The 15,437-nt window shown below is 37.2% G+C and overlaps 1 protein-coding gene across 3 annotated transcripts in view; it reads right to left on the bottom strand.

The window, feature by feature from the left end:
* The window catches only part of LOC133516925 (ankyrin repeat and BTB/POZ domain-containing protein 2), a 79,293-nt gene that overhangs the window by 40,388 nt on the left and 23,468 nt on the right, over window positions 1–15,437 (bottom strand). For 2 of the 3 annotated variants that reach the window (XM_061849980.1, XM_061849979.1), the window contains exon 1: window positions 7,287–9,057. The exons of the other annotated variant lie outside the window; for it this stretch is intronic. In XM_061849980.1, coding sequence (XP_061705964.1) covers window positions 7,287–8,629 — 1,343 coding nt within the window. In that variant the 5' untranslated portion in view covers window positions 8,630–9,057. Of the gene's footprint in view, window positions 1–7,286; window positions 9,058–15,437 lie in introns of those variants that run through there. 3 annotated transcript variants of the gene reach the window in all.

The raw sequence follows: 15,437 nt of genomic DNA on the forward strand, positions 1-15,437 counted from the left end.
TATATGAAATGTATGAGTTTGAGTCCCGAGGAAGAACGTAGGATGGTTTTGATTATGTAAATTAAACCTAGGTGAAAAGGGAGTTGGAATTTACTATGGAAGTACGAATTCTCTGGCAGCGAAGTAAGGGCAAGTTAAGCAAAAAGTTAGAATTCTACTCGCCTCTTGATAGTTGTTAATGAGTCCAAATAACCCTCTATTTTATCACGGAAATTACGGAAAGGTTGTGTCTTGTGTCCATTTCCACAAAGGCATTGCAAAATTTTATTGTCTATTGAATTTGCTAAAATTGTCTTTCAAAACGGCTTCGGTGGGTGTTTAATGGTAATTTTATAGCGCGTTTGCTTGAAAACTTTGTTTAGCAGTAGGATTTGTAAGTTGTATTTCTCGTCAATAAATCTCATACAGTGTCAATGATTGGCTTTTACACCTTTGAAATTATTTTTGACACATAATTAAATAAATATTCATATTGATAGAATAAACCACAGTAAATGGAGGCGGTATGAAACACTGTTTGGGCCTATTTTATGGTTTTAAAGTAGGTAGGTCAAAGCAGCAATTATCTCTTGGGTGCTCTATCTTAGAAACAATAAAAATGAGAGATATAAGTAATGACATCCTATTTTAAATTGGTTTCTTTTTTCCAACAAGTTTAGTAGTGGGTACATTAAATTCCTCCTAATATTTTCTAAATAATAAATTGAATCTATTATTGTACTGTCATGAGTAGGTACAGTAATTGCTATTATACCTCTCACGACGAATGGTGGTCCCCATGGTAGTTCCTTCAAGTCTCTTTTGGGTGGGCTACATTTAAAAATAATTTAAGAAATACATTTTTACCGTATTTTTATCGGTTAAATATTAGATTACTTAATAAAGTTTCGTACCTACTAAACTTACAAGAAATGTCTCCTAAACATTTTACGTGATAGCCACATACTTCATATTATAAATCGGCCATGAGCATGTCATGCCCAGTGTAGGGTTTCGTAGTTACCATTCTGCCAGAACAGGCCATACGGGGGCTATTAATTAATAAGTATAATGTATGTACATTACAAGCGTAAGGGATTTCTTGCAGTAACTCAAAAACGGCTAAACCGATATGTTCGCTACAGTTTTTATTGAAAGTATTTACTAAACTTTTGTTTCCGTTTTTTTAATATTTGCTGGACTCATGATTCACAAGTTAGAAGGAGGAGGAGGAGGAGGGAGGGAGGGACACATCTTTTTTCGGAGCGATTATTTCTTTAAATATTAATAATAATAAATAATAATAATTCAGCCTATATACGTCCCACTGCTGGGCACAGGCCTCCTGTCATGCGCGAGAGGGCTCGGGCTATAGTCCCCATGCTAGCCCAATGCGGATTGGGGACTTCACATACACCTTTGAATTTCTTCGCAGATGTATGCAGGTTTCCTCACGATGTTTTAAAATATTACTTTATCAAAATATGTGTTTTTAGACCCTTATTCGTTTTGAAAGACCTATCAAACGATACCCCACAGCTGCCTATAGTTATTGTACTCATGACGCAAGAAACATCAAAACAAATTAGTTAACCGCAAGACTAACTCGATTAGACATAACCAATGATTGTAACAAAAAAATCTTGTGTGCTAGGTGCTAATCCAATCGCTAAACTAAAACAACGAGTCGAATTTGAAGTTAAATAGAGGGCCTACCACCGAAAGTTGAAATATCGTTATGTACTTACTTACTTTTCAAATAAGAAAGCGATTTCGATGTATTGCAGTTTTTAGCAACGAAAACTAGTACCAGCCCAGTACTAAATTAGATAGATATAGGTATGTTACGTAAATGCTCCTTTAATTACGAGTAGGTACATGCATGCAATTGCGTATATTTATGCTTATTGTTACAAACGTAACTTTGATTGTATGAGGCCGGCCTTTTGGCGCCAAGTTTGTGTGCCTCTTAAGAGGAGGCAAGCTAGGAAATAAGAAACAAAAGATTTATATCGCGCCGCCCAGGGCGGGTATTCACGTTTTAACTAAATAACTCTGAAAATATATACTAAATTTGTTCGTCGCGTCCTTCGGCCAAAATTATACCGCAGGGTAACGATATGTAAATGAAAATTGGACATGTTTCATGTTTTTTTTTCTATGTAGCGTAACTACCTTTGAAGGTTTTGCTTGGAGCCTGCAATAGCAAATATGTGACGTTATCTATAAAACCGGCCAAGAGCATGTCGGGCCACGCTCAGTGTAGGGTTCCGTAGTTACTCTTCCGTCACAATAAGCTAAACTGGAGCTTAAAGTATAGTAAATTGTTAACCAAGGTATGAAACGGTACCTTTCACCTGAGTTAAACAAATAGGCAAATTTGCGTAATCAGTACCTAATTAAAATGTCTTTTTACTATGAAGGGAAAACTTTTTGCGATAACTCAAAAACAGGTAAACTGATCATGTCCGCTATAGTTTTCATTTAATGTCTTTCTTAAGCTCTACTTCCACGATTTTTTTCATATCTTTTGGACCTATGGTTCAAAAGTTAGATGGGGGGGGACACATTTTTTTTTCCTTTCGGAGCGATTATCTCCGAATATATTCACTTTATCAAAAAATGTTTCTTGAAAACCCCTATTAGTTTTGAAAGACCTTTCCAACGATACCCCACACTCTAGGGTTGAAGCGAAAAAAAAAATTCACCCCCACTTTACGTGTAGGGGAGGTACCCTAAAAAAAAAAAATTTTCGATTTTATTGTACGATTTTGTCGGCTTTATTGATTTATATATCCATGCCAAATTTCAGCTTTCTAGCACTAACGACCACGGAGCAAAGCCTCGGACAGACAGACAGACAGACAGACAGACGGACATGGCGAAACTATAAGGGTTCCGTTTTATGCCATTTGGCTACGGAACCCTAAAAAGGGACCTTATTGTCGATGGCGCTTCCGCCTTCACAAACGATGCTCCGATACAAATACAACGCTGCGCGACGCAGTGCGGTGTAAGCGCCATCGACAATAAGGTCTCTTTTCATAGATAATGCCACATATAGTCTAGTTTCCGTGTGATTTTTTCATGGTATGCTTTTGTATAAACGTGTAACAATTCAATATAAACCTAAAATTTTGGATTAGCTCCCTCTTAAGTGATGCTGTTAGTCTTGCTAAACAAACTAACGTGGCGTATAATAATTGTCACCCATGCATGAACACAATGTGTAGCGCACATCGTAAAAAATATTTATGCAAATTCCAACCTTATCTGTTGGCAGGAGTGTGCAAAATTAAGTTTAGCAATACTTCCGCTTGTCCTTGGTGGTCCTTCACGGCCTTTTGGTCTTGATGAGATTGACCCACCTTTTGGCGAAAAACGGCACTTATTTTTATTCAACTACGAGTATCACAGCATTCACACTTAGTTACTTAAACTGATTTCTCTCGTCTGATGGAACTGAGATTAAATGGGTACCAAACAAAATAACATGTTAGAGGTATATGTATAAATTATTAATAGGTGAGAATCTATATTATTGAAATATATAATGAAGAAAGAGGAAAGGGGACGAAGAGTCACGTGGCTACTTCTCCATATAAGCGTAGTCTCTATTATCCTGTCTGGACCTACATTTAGTTTTTTAATTATCATAAGAGATAGGATCGTTTAATATGAAAATGTGTATGGAATTTGTTTTTTGCTCCTAACTCTTATAATAACCAAAAATTCGGAAAAAGCCAACCCAAGGGGCATAGCTATGGTTAAAACATAAGAAACTGTGAAAATATAGTTTCAATAAAGTAAACATGAAGAGAGGAAAATGGGGACTAAGATTGTATGGAGATGCGTGCGTCACAACTATTGTATATGTCCACGTACCTACCTCTATTTAGTTTTCCTTCCCTGCCAACCGTCCAACCAGCTCCGTGCTCTCTAGCCCCAATCACTTTCAGCGATAGAATTGTGCTTTGTTAAGCAGTTTCTAAAAATAATCAAATAGGTATAGGTAAAGGTACTTACGGCCCGATTTGAAGAATGAGATACGATAAAGATAAGTTCTGCAGTGGCAGCATGGTTCCAATTTTATCGCTTGTCACTATGCCCGTCACGTTCGCACTTACATAGTTGTTAGAACGTGACAGGCATGGTGACAAATGATAAAGAGCCAACCATCTTAGCCCTACATGTTTAGATAAGTTCCCATTTAAATATCGTTTGTATGTCGTATAATTGACAGAGCAGCTCGATTTGGGCAACCAATGTCACTTTGGAAATATCGTAGATAGATCTTATTGGGATCACAGCGGAATCGAAATAAACGTCAATTTTGATATGTCGTTTAGTTATTGATCTTTTGAAGATCTTTCCAAGATCTTAAACGTGTCTTAATCATTCTGCGAATCGGGCCGTCAATCGAATGATGATTTTATGAATATAAATAACATTTTGTTACTTGTACGTGTACGAGTTTTTAAAGACATTGTACGAGTATTATATGCGTGATTTTATCGCCGATATTAATCAAATAATTGTGGTTACATAACCCGTGGTGTTGCGGCTATTATGTTATGTTGTTTTTTAATTGAATCTGGTGTGGGCAAATCTGTAAAACTTTAAGTTCCGACCATGATGAAAATTACATTTTCATTTTTCATGCTCTGAAAGTGCGTCGTTGTTGTTCTAAAAAGTGTACACTTATTAATTGGGTTTTAAATGGATTTGTCGTGCAATTTCTATTCTGATGATTAACTTCCTATTCCATAAATAATGATATTTTCGAACGAGCGAGCAAAGCGAAGCGAAGTTCTTACATTCAACTTGGAACACACAGCTGGCTAGGGGCACGTCCTGGCATTTTGATGTTTTTAAGTTGAACTCTCAGAGGGTAGTTTGATGGAAAATAACTTAAGTAAATTGGTTCTAATTTAAATGAAATTCGGTAAACCTGTAGGTGAGTAAGTAAGTAAGTAAGTAAATATTCTTTGCTGCACCACAAAGAAAATAAATTTTGAGTGACAACCAGAATTTTTTGGTACTATCTTTCTTTGAGTTAGAAAACATGTTGGCCTTTATATATAGAAATGGCCGACTTGTACGACCTGCCATACAGAAAAAACAAATATTTCATACATTCTACTTTTTCCTAATAAGATGGCGATACCGAATATGCCATTAAAGAGATGCCCACAATTTTTGTTACATCGTGTATATCAAGTCGTTCATATCAGATTAAGTATGAATGTTGATAAAAACAAATAGAATAGCCCTTATAATTCTTAAAAACAAATAAACATCCATAGTTATTAGTCTACTAATTAGAGAATGCAGCCTGGACTCCCTACAAGCGAGATAATTAATTCGTAACAGCATTAATTAAACAAGAAAGTGTTGATAATTAATCGGACGGAGATTCCGTAAGAAATGATAAGACAAGAAAACTCGAGTAAAGTTGTTCATTATAAAACGACGCTCTCAAGGAAGCTATCGACAAAGCAGCGTCAGGAAATCATGTAACAGATTGACAGAACAAAAGAATATCTCAATATTTTAGCAGGATCTTTAGTGTTGAACTTGAGGATTGAGGATCGAAAGTAATATAAAATAAGGTTGAGAATTGCGTAGGTTTTAGTGAAGAGGACGATTGGTATGTACAATAGCAGAAGCTCGCACGAGTTCAGCGACCGTCGATTGTTATCAAAAGAATTGCTAAGCAATTAATGCTGGCTTCCCGCAGACGCTGCAAAGAAAGGCCATGAATAACTGTCTCATAGTTCTCATTGCAGCTGTACTATTCAAGCGGTTAGGTCTTAACACGCATGAGTTATTTACGCAAATGTAATTTCTATGCATAGACACCACACCGTACTATAGAGTACGAATATTGTTAGTTATATACTCATGCAGTGAATAATATATATTTAAAATATATTAAAAAAATGTAAGATCTACCAAGACGGGTACAGGCTACCCTGATGGGAGAAACAGATACATCTGATACAACGTTTACTTCCATCCAATGGTAGCAAACATGCAATTGTCTTGTGTTATACGCAGTTGTAGGACTTTATACATATACTCGATATATGTTTGTATATAGTCGCCTAGTATCCATAGTACAAGCTTTGCTTAGGTGTAAGATCAACACTCTGGAGGTGCCACATGGGGGTTATCAACCACTAATCTGATGTGATCGTTTGGCTTTTTCAGTGTCAATTATTAATACTTTTGTGGGTATTGGAAATGCGTGTTACCTCATTATGTGTACTTGACGGTCTCCTAGCCTAGCCGGTAGTGAGCCTGCCCACGAAGGTCCCGTGATCGAATCCTGACGTAAGGGCATTTATTTGTTAAAGGTATGTTATTAAAATAATTATATTGTCGTCTAGTACGAGTACAACTCAAGTTTTGTTAAGCTTACTGTGGGACTAAGTGGATATGTGTAAAAATTGGCCTATAATAATATTTAAATTTTGATTTAGAAAATAACAAGTAGAAATTATTTTAATGATTTTCACCGTTCTGTTGAATACATTTGATGATAAGTACACTAAGAAACATCAAATAGCAAAGGGCAATACCTATATATAAGTATGTTTACAATTAAAGAAAACTCTTAATAAGTTTAAATAAACAATGTTTTTGGTGAATTTTATTGCGTAAGCAAATGTTATTTTAATGGGGACAAAAATACAGTTGTAACTAATATATAAATAAGTAAATATTACAGGACATCCTAAGACAAATTGACTAAGCCCCACAATAAGCTCAAGGAAGCTCTGGCGATAAATATAATATACAATTAGGTACTTAAATACATAGAAAACACCCAAGACTCAGAAACAAAACGCCTGTGCTCGTCACACATTTAAATGCCCTTACCAAATACAACCCCTAATAATGCCCTTAACAAATAACTACTTATATTTCAAAGCAATTTATATTTTCCTGACCTAACACGTTTTCTTTATAATTTTTATTTTAATATTAACTTTTTAACGTTAATCCTATTGCTTTTTTTCAGCCACAGGCTGGTTGGTTTATCGTCGTGGTATAAAAAGAATGTTACAATATAAGTATAATTATGCGCCGTTTAAAGTTTGGAAACCGGAACACTAAGCTTATGACTTAACAGCTGAGGTTAGCTTTATCTTTACTCAAAAGATCGTAAACATTATCTCCTCGGCGCGCGCACTACCCAAGTGAACAATTAACCGTTCTCCACTACTAACTGTTCCGCACCACACGCAAACGAATATACTAACCTTGCAAATCCGGGTCGAACCATAAAACAGCTAACTTACCGTTTACGCCAATTTTGGATGAAGCTCCAGTCACAGTTTTCGTCTTCGTCCAGCACTGTAGCCTCATGATGGTCGGTCCCTCCGTGCACTATGTCCACTAACTGCCGAGCCCTCTCGAAGTTACCCTCAAACTCGATTATCAGGAACCCATCTGAGCTCATAGTCCCGACCATATCTTTCTTGTACGTCGCGTCGTTGATGGTCACCATTTCCGACGGATCCCTGTTTTCTCCCGATGTAATCTCTGAATAAATCGCCTCCGGCACTTCGACTTCGGAGACGAGCTGCGTTCCTCCTTTATCCACTTCTCTGCTGAGCCCTAAATTCCCAGTCTCATCTAAGAGGCGATTTGCATAAATCACTTCCTCCATGTGGGGTGTTTCTTCATTACTATTTTTCTCTTCTGTGATCCTTTGCTCACCGTGTTTTCGGATGATAGAATCTCCAAAATATATCACCACTTTATTATTATTCTGTGTTATTTTGTTAGCTAAACCACTTTCAATAAGAGGAATGCTTGGTTTTTTCATATTTTCCTGTGAAAGCCTTTGTGCTAACTCCTCGTAACATGCCGGTCGACTACTGTACATTTTCCTCTCGGCAATCGATTCTTTATCTTCCTTTCTTTTCTCTACACTTTGGTACACTGGAGGCCGGCAGCAGTCGTCAAACTGGGAGGTCCAGGGCCTTGGCTCACTGTAGATGTGTTCCACTGGAGACGCCTGCGGGAGAGGAACATATTTCTCGTGAATATTCTTAGTGTTAGGCGGGTCATTCTTCCTGAAATTCAGGACACTACGTCGCACTTTAGATTCAGATGCATCACTGCTGCTTACTTTTTTGTGACGTGAGTTGCCAAGCAACTTGAATACACTTTTGTGCTCGGATTGGGGTTTAACACGATCCGTGCTTGGAGCCCTTCTCATCCCAAAAATTCCCTCTTCTTCCGAGGGATGCGGGTACAGCTGTTCGCAGCTGGTGGACTTGTGAGCGGCGAGCCTAGTCTTGGCCGGAGTAGCCGGCTCCCTATTCTGCCAGTGTCGGACCGACAGCCTCGCAGCTCCGCGTATGAACTTCATTGGCTCCCACGCCTCCGCTTTCTTCAGGATGAAGTTGTCGCACATCTTGTTGGGCGGCTTGCGGGCGTCGGCAGCGCGGCAGGACTGCAGTTCGCGGCACAGGAAGCAGGAGCATCGCGCAGGGCACAGCATGTTCGCGCGAGCGTGCCGGGCGCACTGTCGCCGGCGCACTATTGTTGCCACCACTGCTGCCTGCGTCCCACCACCGTACGCGGCCGCGGCTGCGACGCCGTTCAAAGCTTGTGGTTTCGATCGTGACCGCATCGCACAAATTTTGGAACAGATACCGATTTCACGGTACCGTGAAGATTTATGACAGGTTAAAATTCCGTTGTTCGAATAAACGAAAATAATCTTGTTTAAAATGTTTTATGTGCATCTGTTCATTATCACATTAAGTGCATCTGGTCTGATCGCGAAGCCATCGACTCATACATGGATATGCATTGAGAGGTGAACGGAACCATCAGTCGTACTCATATGCTAAATATAGAGCGCACTCAAACAGGGGCAATTACGAATCGCTCGACAACATAATCATACGCGACTGCTGAACTCGCATATAACAATTTGTTCGCCGATGCGATGTTTATTTCTTTATATGAACGAAATTGTTTTGGGTTCATTGAACTAACCTTATCGCGTGTTTCAGGGTCATAAACGTGTCATTTACGACCCCGAAACACACCTTGCCTTACCTTTTGACAGCGGATTCAAGATGTTTTGGCGTTTTTCACAGTGATATGATGTTGATAATGATAATACTCGTACATATAACTACAGGCTGTTTATTTAGTCACCTGCAATAATTTATTACGGGTGATTATATACCTAGTTCTTACTGAGCAATTTTTACGATGGGATCAACCCCGAAATCGCGAAAAAAAATTGGCTTTTTCATACATTTTAGCTGTCTGACCTTGACAATTTCCATGGGAGAGTAATTTTTTTTTCGCGATTTCGGGATTGGTCCTATAGTAAAAGTTGCTTAGCATGACCTATATATTAAACCCGTAAATGATTGCAGGTGACTTAATAAACACCCTGTATAGTTTAAGAAATTTAAAAAAATACATAATCGTTAACATCGATAGAACAAGAGAACCAGACTCGAAAAAGCAGTAACAGAGTGTAAAGTGCTTATTATAAACTTCAAATTACCTAAACCTAAAAAATAAACCGATTTAAGTATATCAAACCATAATAGATATATGTTTTTTTTTTAATTCTAAATATACAATAAATAAAATTAAAAAAAAACAGTATACTGAGTCCGTAGCCAACGTGCCAATCGTTACGACGAATGTGGAGAGCCCGCGCGAATACGCCTTTTCATACAAAGTCCTCATTTTCCTCTCTGGATATTGACATTAATGAAAATATTTTGACACTATTTGTTGTATATCGACCACGGCCATGCATTATTTTGAATTTTTAATTATTATAAGAGCTAGGAGCAATTAAAAATTAGTATAAAAACTGTTTTTCGCTCCTAATTTGTACAATAATCAAACAATTTAAAAAAGTCAAATGTAAGGGCATAGATATTGTTAATATATACCAAATTATGTAAAAATATTTTCCATAATGTCAATATTCAGAGAGGAACATGGTGACTACATTTGTATTGTATGGAGGAGCGGCCGTCCCCTTTCCTCTTAACGCATTTTGTTCGATACAAATATCGAACAAAATGCAACTGTCGCACTAATATAAAAGAGTGATAGAGAGAGATGACTACGTTACGCTACGGATTGTTAACGATTGGCTAAGCACCCTGATCTAGTTACACTGTCATAAGTAGAAAAAAGTGAACTGCTCTTGCGATCATCATTATCACTATTTTAGGATATTTGAATAATCCTGTGACGTAGATAACGCTGGCTCGCGTGATCTCCGCCCGCCCTCGTCATTCTTATGCGCAGGAGTCCTTACCACCTTACAAACTTATATCACTTTGTTCTTCGCGAAAACGTACGGTCACGTCTGCAAATATCGATACGAAAAAAGTGACAAAAATATGTATACATGACTTTATTGCTCATATATACATATTTTTGGCACATTTTTCGTATCGATATTTGCAGACGTGACTGTACCAGCGAAATGCACGTGCAAATGATATCAATTAGCGCTGTCGTTGAGGGCAGTCAGTGGGGACATCCAACTTAATATTATTAATTGTTAAAGCCTGCATCATGCCTTTTTAGGGTTCCGTAGCCAAATGGCAAAAAACGGAACCCTTATAGATTCGTCATGTCCGTCTGTCTGTCCGTTTATGTCACAGCCACTTTTTTCCGAAACTATAAGAACTATAAGTTCTTCAGTTCAAACTTGGTAAGTAGATGTATTCTATGAACTGCATTAAGATTTTCACAAATAGAAAAAAAAACAATAAATTTTGGGGGTTCCCCATACTTAGAACTGAAACTCAAAAAACTGAGGTTTCTAATATCATTTTTTCTAAACTGAGTAGTTTGCGCGAGAGACACTTCCAAAGTGGTAAAATTTGTGTCCTCCCCTGTAACTTCTAAAATAACAGAATGATACTAAAAAAAATATATGATATACATTACCATGCAAACTTCCAACGAAGAGTGGTTTGAACGAGATCTAGTAAGTATGTTTTTTTTAATACGTCATAAATGGTACGGAACCCTTCATGGGCGACTCCGACTTGCACTTGGCCGCTTTTTTCATTTTTTATGCTCTGAAAGTGGGTCATTGTTGTTCTATGAAGTGTTAAAAAAGTGATACGTTTCTGCTCTAGACCATTTTACTATCCAATTACGATTTTTTTACGATAAACAATTAGAATGTGGTATTAAATGGATTTGTTATACAATTTATATTCTGATATTTTAATGTCTACTCCATAAATAACGATACCTTTATCTAAGTATTTTACTTTAAACTAAGTCCTGTCTATTTTTAATACATATATGTATTTAACTGACCTCATAAAAAGTAAGGTAAGTAAGGTGAAAGGCATCATTTAACAAACCACCTCGACTGAAAGTAGCGCCTTTCATCCCTTAGCTAACAATCGCATTCCAAAATTACGTCAAATCTTCATGACAAAAATGCACTACGTAAATATATATGTATCTTTCTTTGAATTTGCTTGTATATTGCAGCAACTCAATATAAAGTATGTAGGCTGTTTTTAATTTAACTGAGTCGTAAAATGTTTATTTTATATCGAAATAACAATGAGATTGAGATGAGTCAATGAAAATTGAGATTGTGAAATCAAGAAAATATGTTCAAAAATGTTAATTTTCTTTAACATAAAGTCAATACGAGTAAGTGCGGCTGCGGGTTAAGTGTAACTGGCCTTCGTACCGGGCCTGTTTACACATTGATTAGTGTTTACTGCGAGTTCATTTGCCACTAAACGCAACTAGCCAATAGCAAATGTATGAAGTCGCTATATGTAGTAGGCTGGCAAATCAGGTTTTAGGTAACTTTCCGTTTAAGTATGTTATCTCGGTTATGAAGAAATATGATATCAATGCATTCAGTTTGATGTCCTGAACACAAATATATGAGATGACAAACGCGAAAATGGTGGGGGTAGTTGCTGTGACGTCATAAAGTCGGCAGTACAAAGTTTTTACTTTTTTTCTTTTAAACATATTTTTATTTTATTTTAAATATATAACTTACTGTAACATTTTTACTACTTGGTCTAACAAATTATTTGAAAACGTTCAAAAATTTCCCAATCCAGAGTTGACTTTGAACTGCTACCAAATGACTGTGAAATTTAAAGAATATTATTAGAGATATCTCTAAAAATAATTAACCAGATATATCTAAAAATAAGAAAAGTACATCAAGTTGATTTTTCTGTTACAGTAGACTTCGCATTCCCTGTCTATCACAACAATCCATCAGTGCGAGGAAGATGGACTGCGATGCTATCGAGTTTACGCCGTCGCTAACGTACCTAAACGTCAAGTGTAGGGTTTGCAATATCCGTACGATTTTATTATTCGGATAATTCGAATAATAAAATTTGTATTATCCGAATAGTCGTATAATTTCGGATAATTATAAGTAAAACAAAATATTTATTCTAGGTAATATAATTCGTACAACTAGCTCTAAAATAAGCGCGGAGTTGATAACGGCTGTGATACTTGAGTGCCGTAATGCGAAGTAAATCAGAAGAACTATGGGCAAAAAAAACACCTAGGACTGTAGAAATATTAAATAAATAATGATAAATAAATGGGAACATTCAGTTTCACAGACACCTTAAAGGATGCTTTGAAATCACATTATCAAGCGGAGACTCATGCAGAGTAAAAATAACACGAATGCAATTTTTAGTTTAGTTGTTCATGATTATTCGTTATAGACAAAGTCCCCGTTTTTTTCATTATTAGTTATTATTGCGTTCATTGCAAGAAACGCAGTATAGTACTGTGGATTATATATGCCTACTACCATTTCTTATCCATCACCTGTTGAAACAGATGATGGAAAAGAAATGGAAGTTGGCACAAGACATCCATTTTTTTTATTTGTTGGTTTTGCAAAAGCATAATAATGTCAGAGAGAGACACTTTATAATTTTGCAGTGCTTTATAGAGCTACCAAATTAAGCTGGATGAGTGTACAAAGCTCGTGGAAAAAACAGCCGAATTTGAACTAGTCACAGGTCTGAAACAAGAAGACGCTCTTTCACCAATGTTGTTCAGCTTGACACTCGAATACATCGTCCAAAAAGTGTTTGTGGGGCGTGGACTTGAACGGCAAACAATAAGACACGACAATAAGATCATTGGATATGCTGATGACTTGGGGCTATAGGCTCAAAACAAAACCGAACTGGAGGCTAGAGACAGGATCGTAGAGTAGGAAGGAGAGAAGATTGGTCTCAGAATCAACCACCATAAAAGAGAAAATCTCCTAATGAAAAGTTCAGCACATCAACGTGAAAAAAGTTGGAGCAACTACCTACAAAGGTGTGAATGGTGTTAGGTATCTTGGTTGCACAGTGCCGGATGTTACCAACCGAAGAAAAGAGGAGATAAATGTTCGAATCCAAAATGCCCTAAGATGCTCTGCAGCGCTCCATCGAGTTGTAATAGTGTCCAAGCTGATCAGTAGACTGACCAAGATTCGAGTCTATAAGACAGCAATTAGATTTTGATATATGGGTAAGTTTCAGACTTGGACTCTGACTCGAAAAAAAGAGAACAAGCTCTTAGTGATGAACACGAAATTCTGGCGGAAGAATCTGAGATCTATCAGAAATGAATATAGAAGTTGGAGGCGTAGGAAAAATAGGAAGCTAGAGAGCTAGTTGCGGCACCCGATATAATTGGCGAAATTATAGTCGCACGACTTCACTGGCTCGGTCACTTGGACAGGACAGGAGAGAAGAGCGGCGAGGCCTAGATGTACTTCCAAATATGAACTAGTTAATCCATATATAAAGCCTCTTTATTAAGTACGCTTCTAAAGATACCATTATGTTATCTATTATAGTAATCATTTAAAATTGGTTGAGGTATTGGTTAACGTCTTTTTATTAAAACATAGTTAAAAACGTTATTTCTGTGTTATCTAAATTATCCGTTAATTCGGATATTTTGGGTTGTATTATTCGAAAATTTTCGGATATTATTATTGGCGGATATTCGGATAATTTGAATATCCGAACCGAATACTCTGATTGCAAACCCTAGTCAAGTGTCAACTCGTGGCACGGCTACTGTAGCCGAGTAAACAAGTGAGAGTCATTAAATCGTCAACGCATATCGAGAAATTAAGAAAGTATTTTCCAAAAGCTCGTCTCTTACACAATAAGCGAATGTGAAGTGACTTTCATTGCATCAAGTCCCAGGTATTGTTGCGCGGTTCCCAAGGTTGGCGAAAGCGAGCATTGTGCTCGGGTAAGTTAATAAGATGCGCGAGCGCGGCCGAGTCGAGTCTTCTGCCGTACCAGTGTAATACTGTCGTACCCACAAATTATTATAGTTCCACCCTATTCTGCTCCAATTGTTCTATTTTTAATTTTTATTGGGAAACAAACAGCATACAATTGTGCATAGTATACATTAAAATGAATAATACAATAGCCAAAACACTTTCCATAAAGAATAAGAATCATACACTCGTATGTTCAAAGGGAACTACTTAATTAAAAAAATACAAATAAAGTACCTATCAACTATCAAGACTTCTGACGAAAATAAAAGAAAGTATATACTGTAAAAAAACAGCAATAGAGGATGCAACCCTGCTAACAGGAATATAGTGAAATACCTAATGTTATTATTGTCTGGTGCACTTCTCATCTTACTTTTTGTGATACAAGATTGTACATTTTGAGGGAGTTTTATTGCGTGAGCAACGACAACGTGAGTTGTTAGCTTCGACCTAGCTCAGTAAGTAATTTCTTATGTATATACATAGATACATACATAAGTATTGTTCACTGGTAGCAAAGCCTGGTGAAACTCTCGGCTACGAGGTGGTTGCCCGATCGAAAGTGCGCTAATACCTAAGTAGCAGGCCTAATTGGTAACTAGGCTGGCTTATTTTCTAAACAACAATACGCACCATAATGCATGACATTTTGTGTCTCTTATTCGTAACGATAAAATTTGAGTCTTACAATTTTTACTATTAATTGCGACTGCAGCATGCATCAGCATTGCTGATGCAGCGTTAAGGTACCATTCGGTTTCAGACTGCACCAGCTTCACTGTTGACGCAAATGTCAAAAGCCATTGATTTTGTACTACAGTCACACTGGTTCAGTCTGAATCCGAACGGTACCTTTATTGTTGAGTCGATGCTATAAGTATAAATGAATCATACAATTTTTCGGGACACGAGCAATGTAATGAACTCCTTGTTGAATACCTGAGAGGTCAGTAAAGGTGAATACCTATTTACAGCCTATGTTATGGTAAAACTAAAAACCATCTTGGTAAATAGTACCCTAATCTGGGAGCACGGTAGTGCCCCCGTCAAGGCGAGTAAAGCGAAACGCAAGGACACTACCTACCTCGAAGCGCTTCGGCGGCGGCTAGTAACACAACAAAAAAAA

The sequence above is a fragment of the Cydia pomonella genome, chromosome 4 (genome assembly GCF_033807575.1).
Source record: "Cydia pomonella isolate Wapato2018A chromosome 4, ilCydPomo1, whole genome shotgun sequence".
NCBI classification, from domain to species: Eukaryota; Metazoa; Arthropoda; class Insecta; order Lepidoptera; family Tortricidae; genus Cydia; species Cydia pomonella.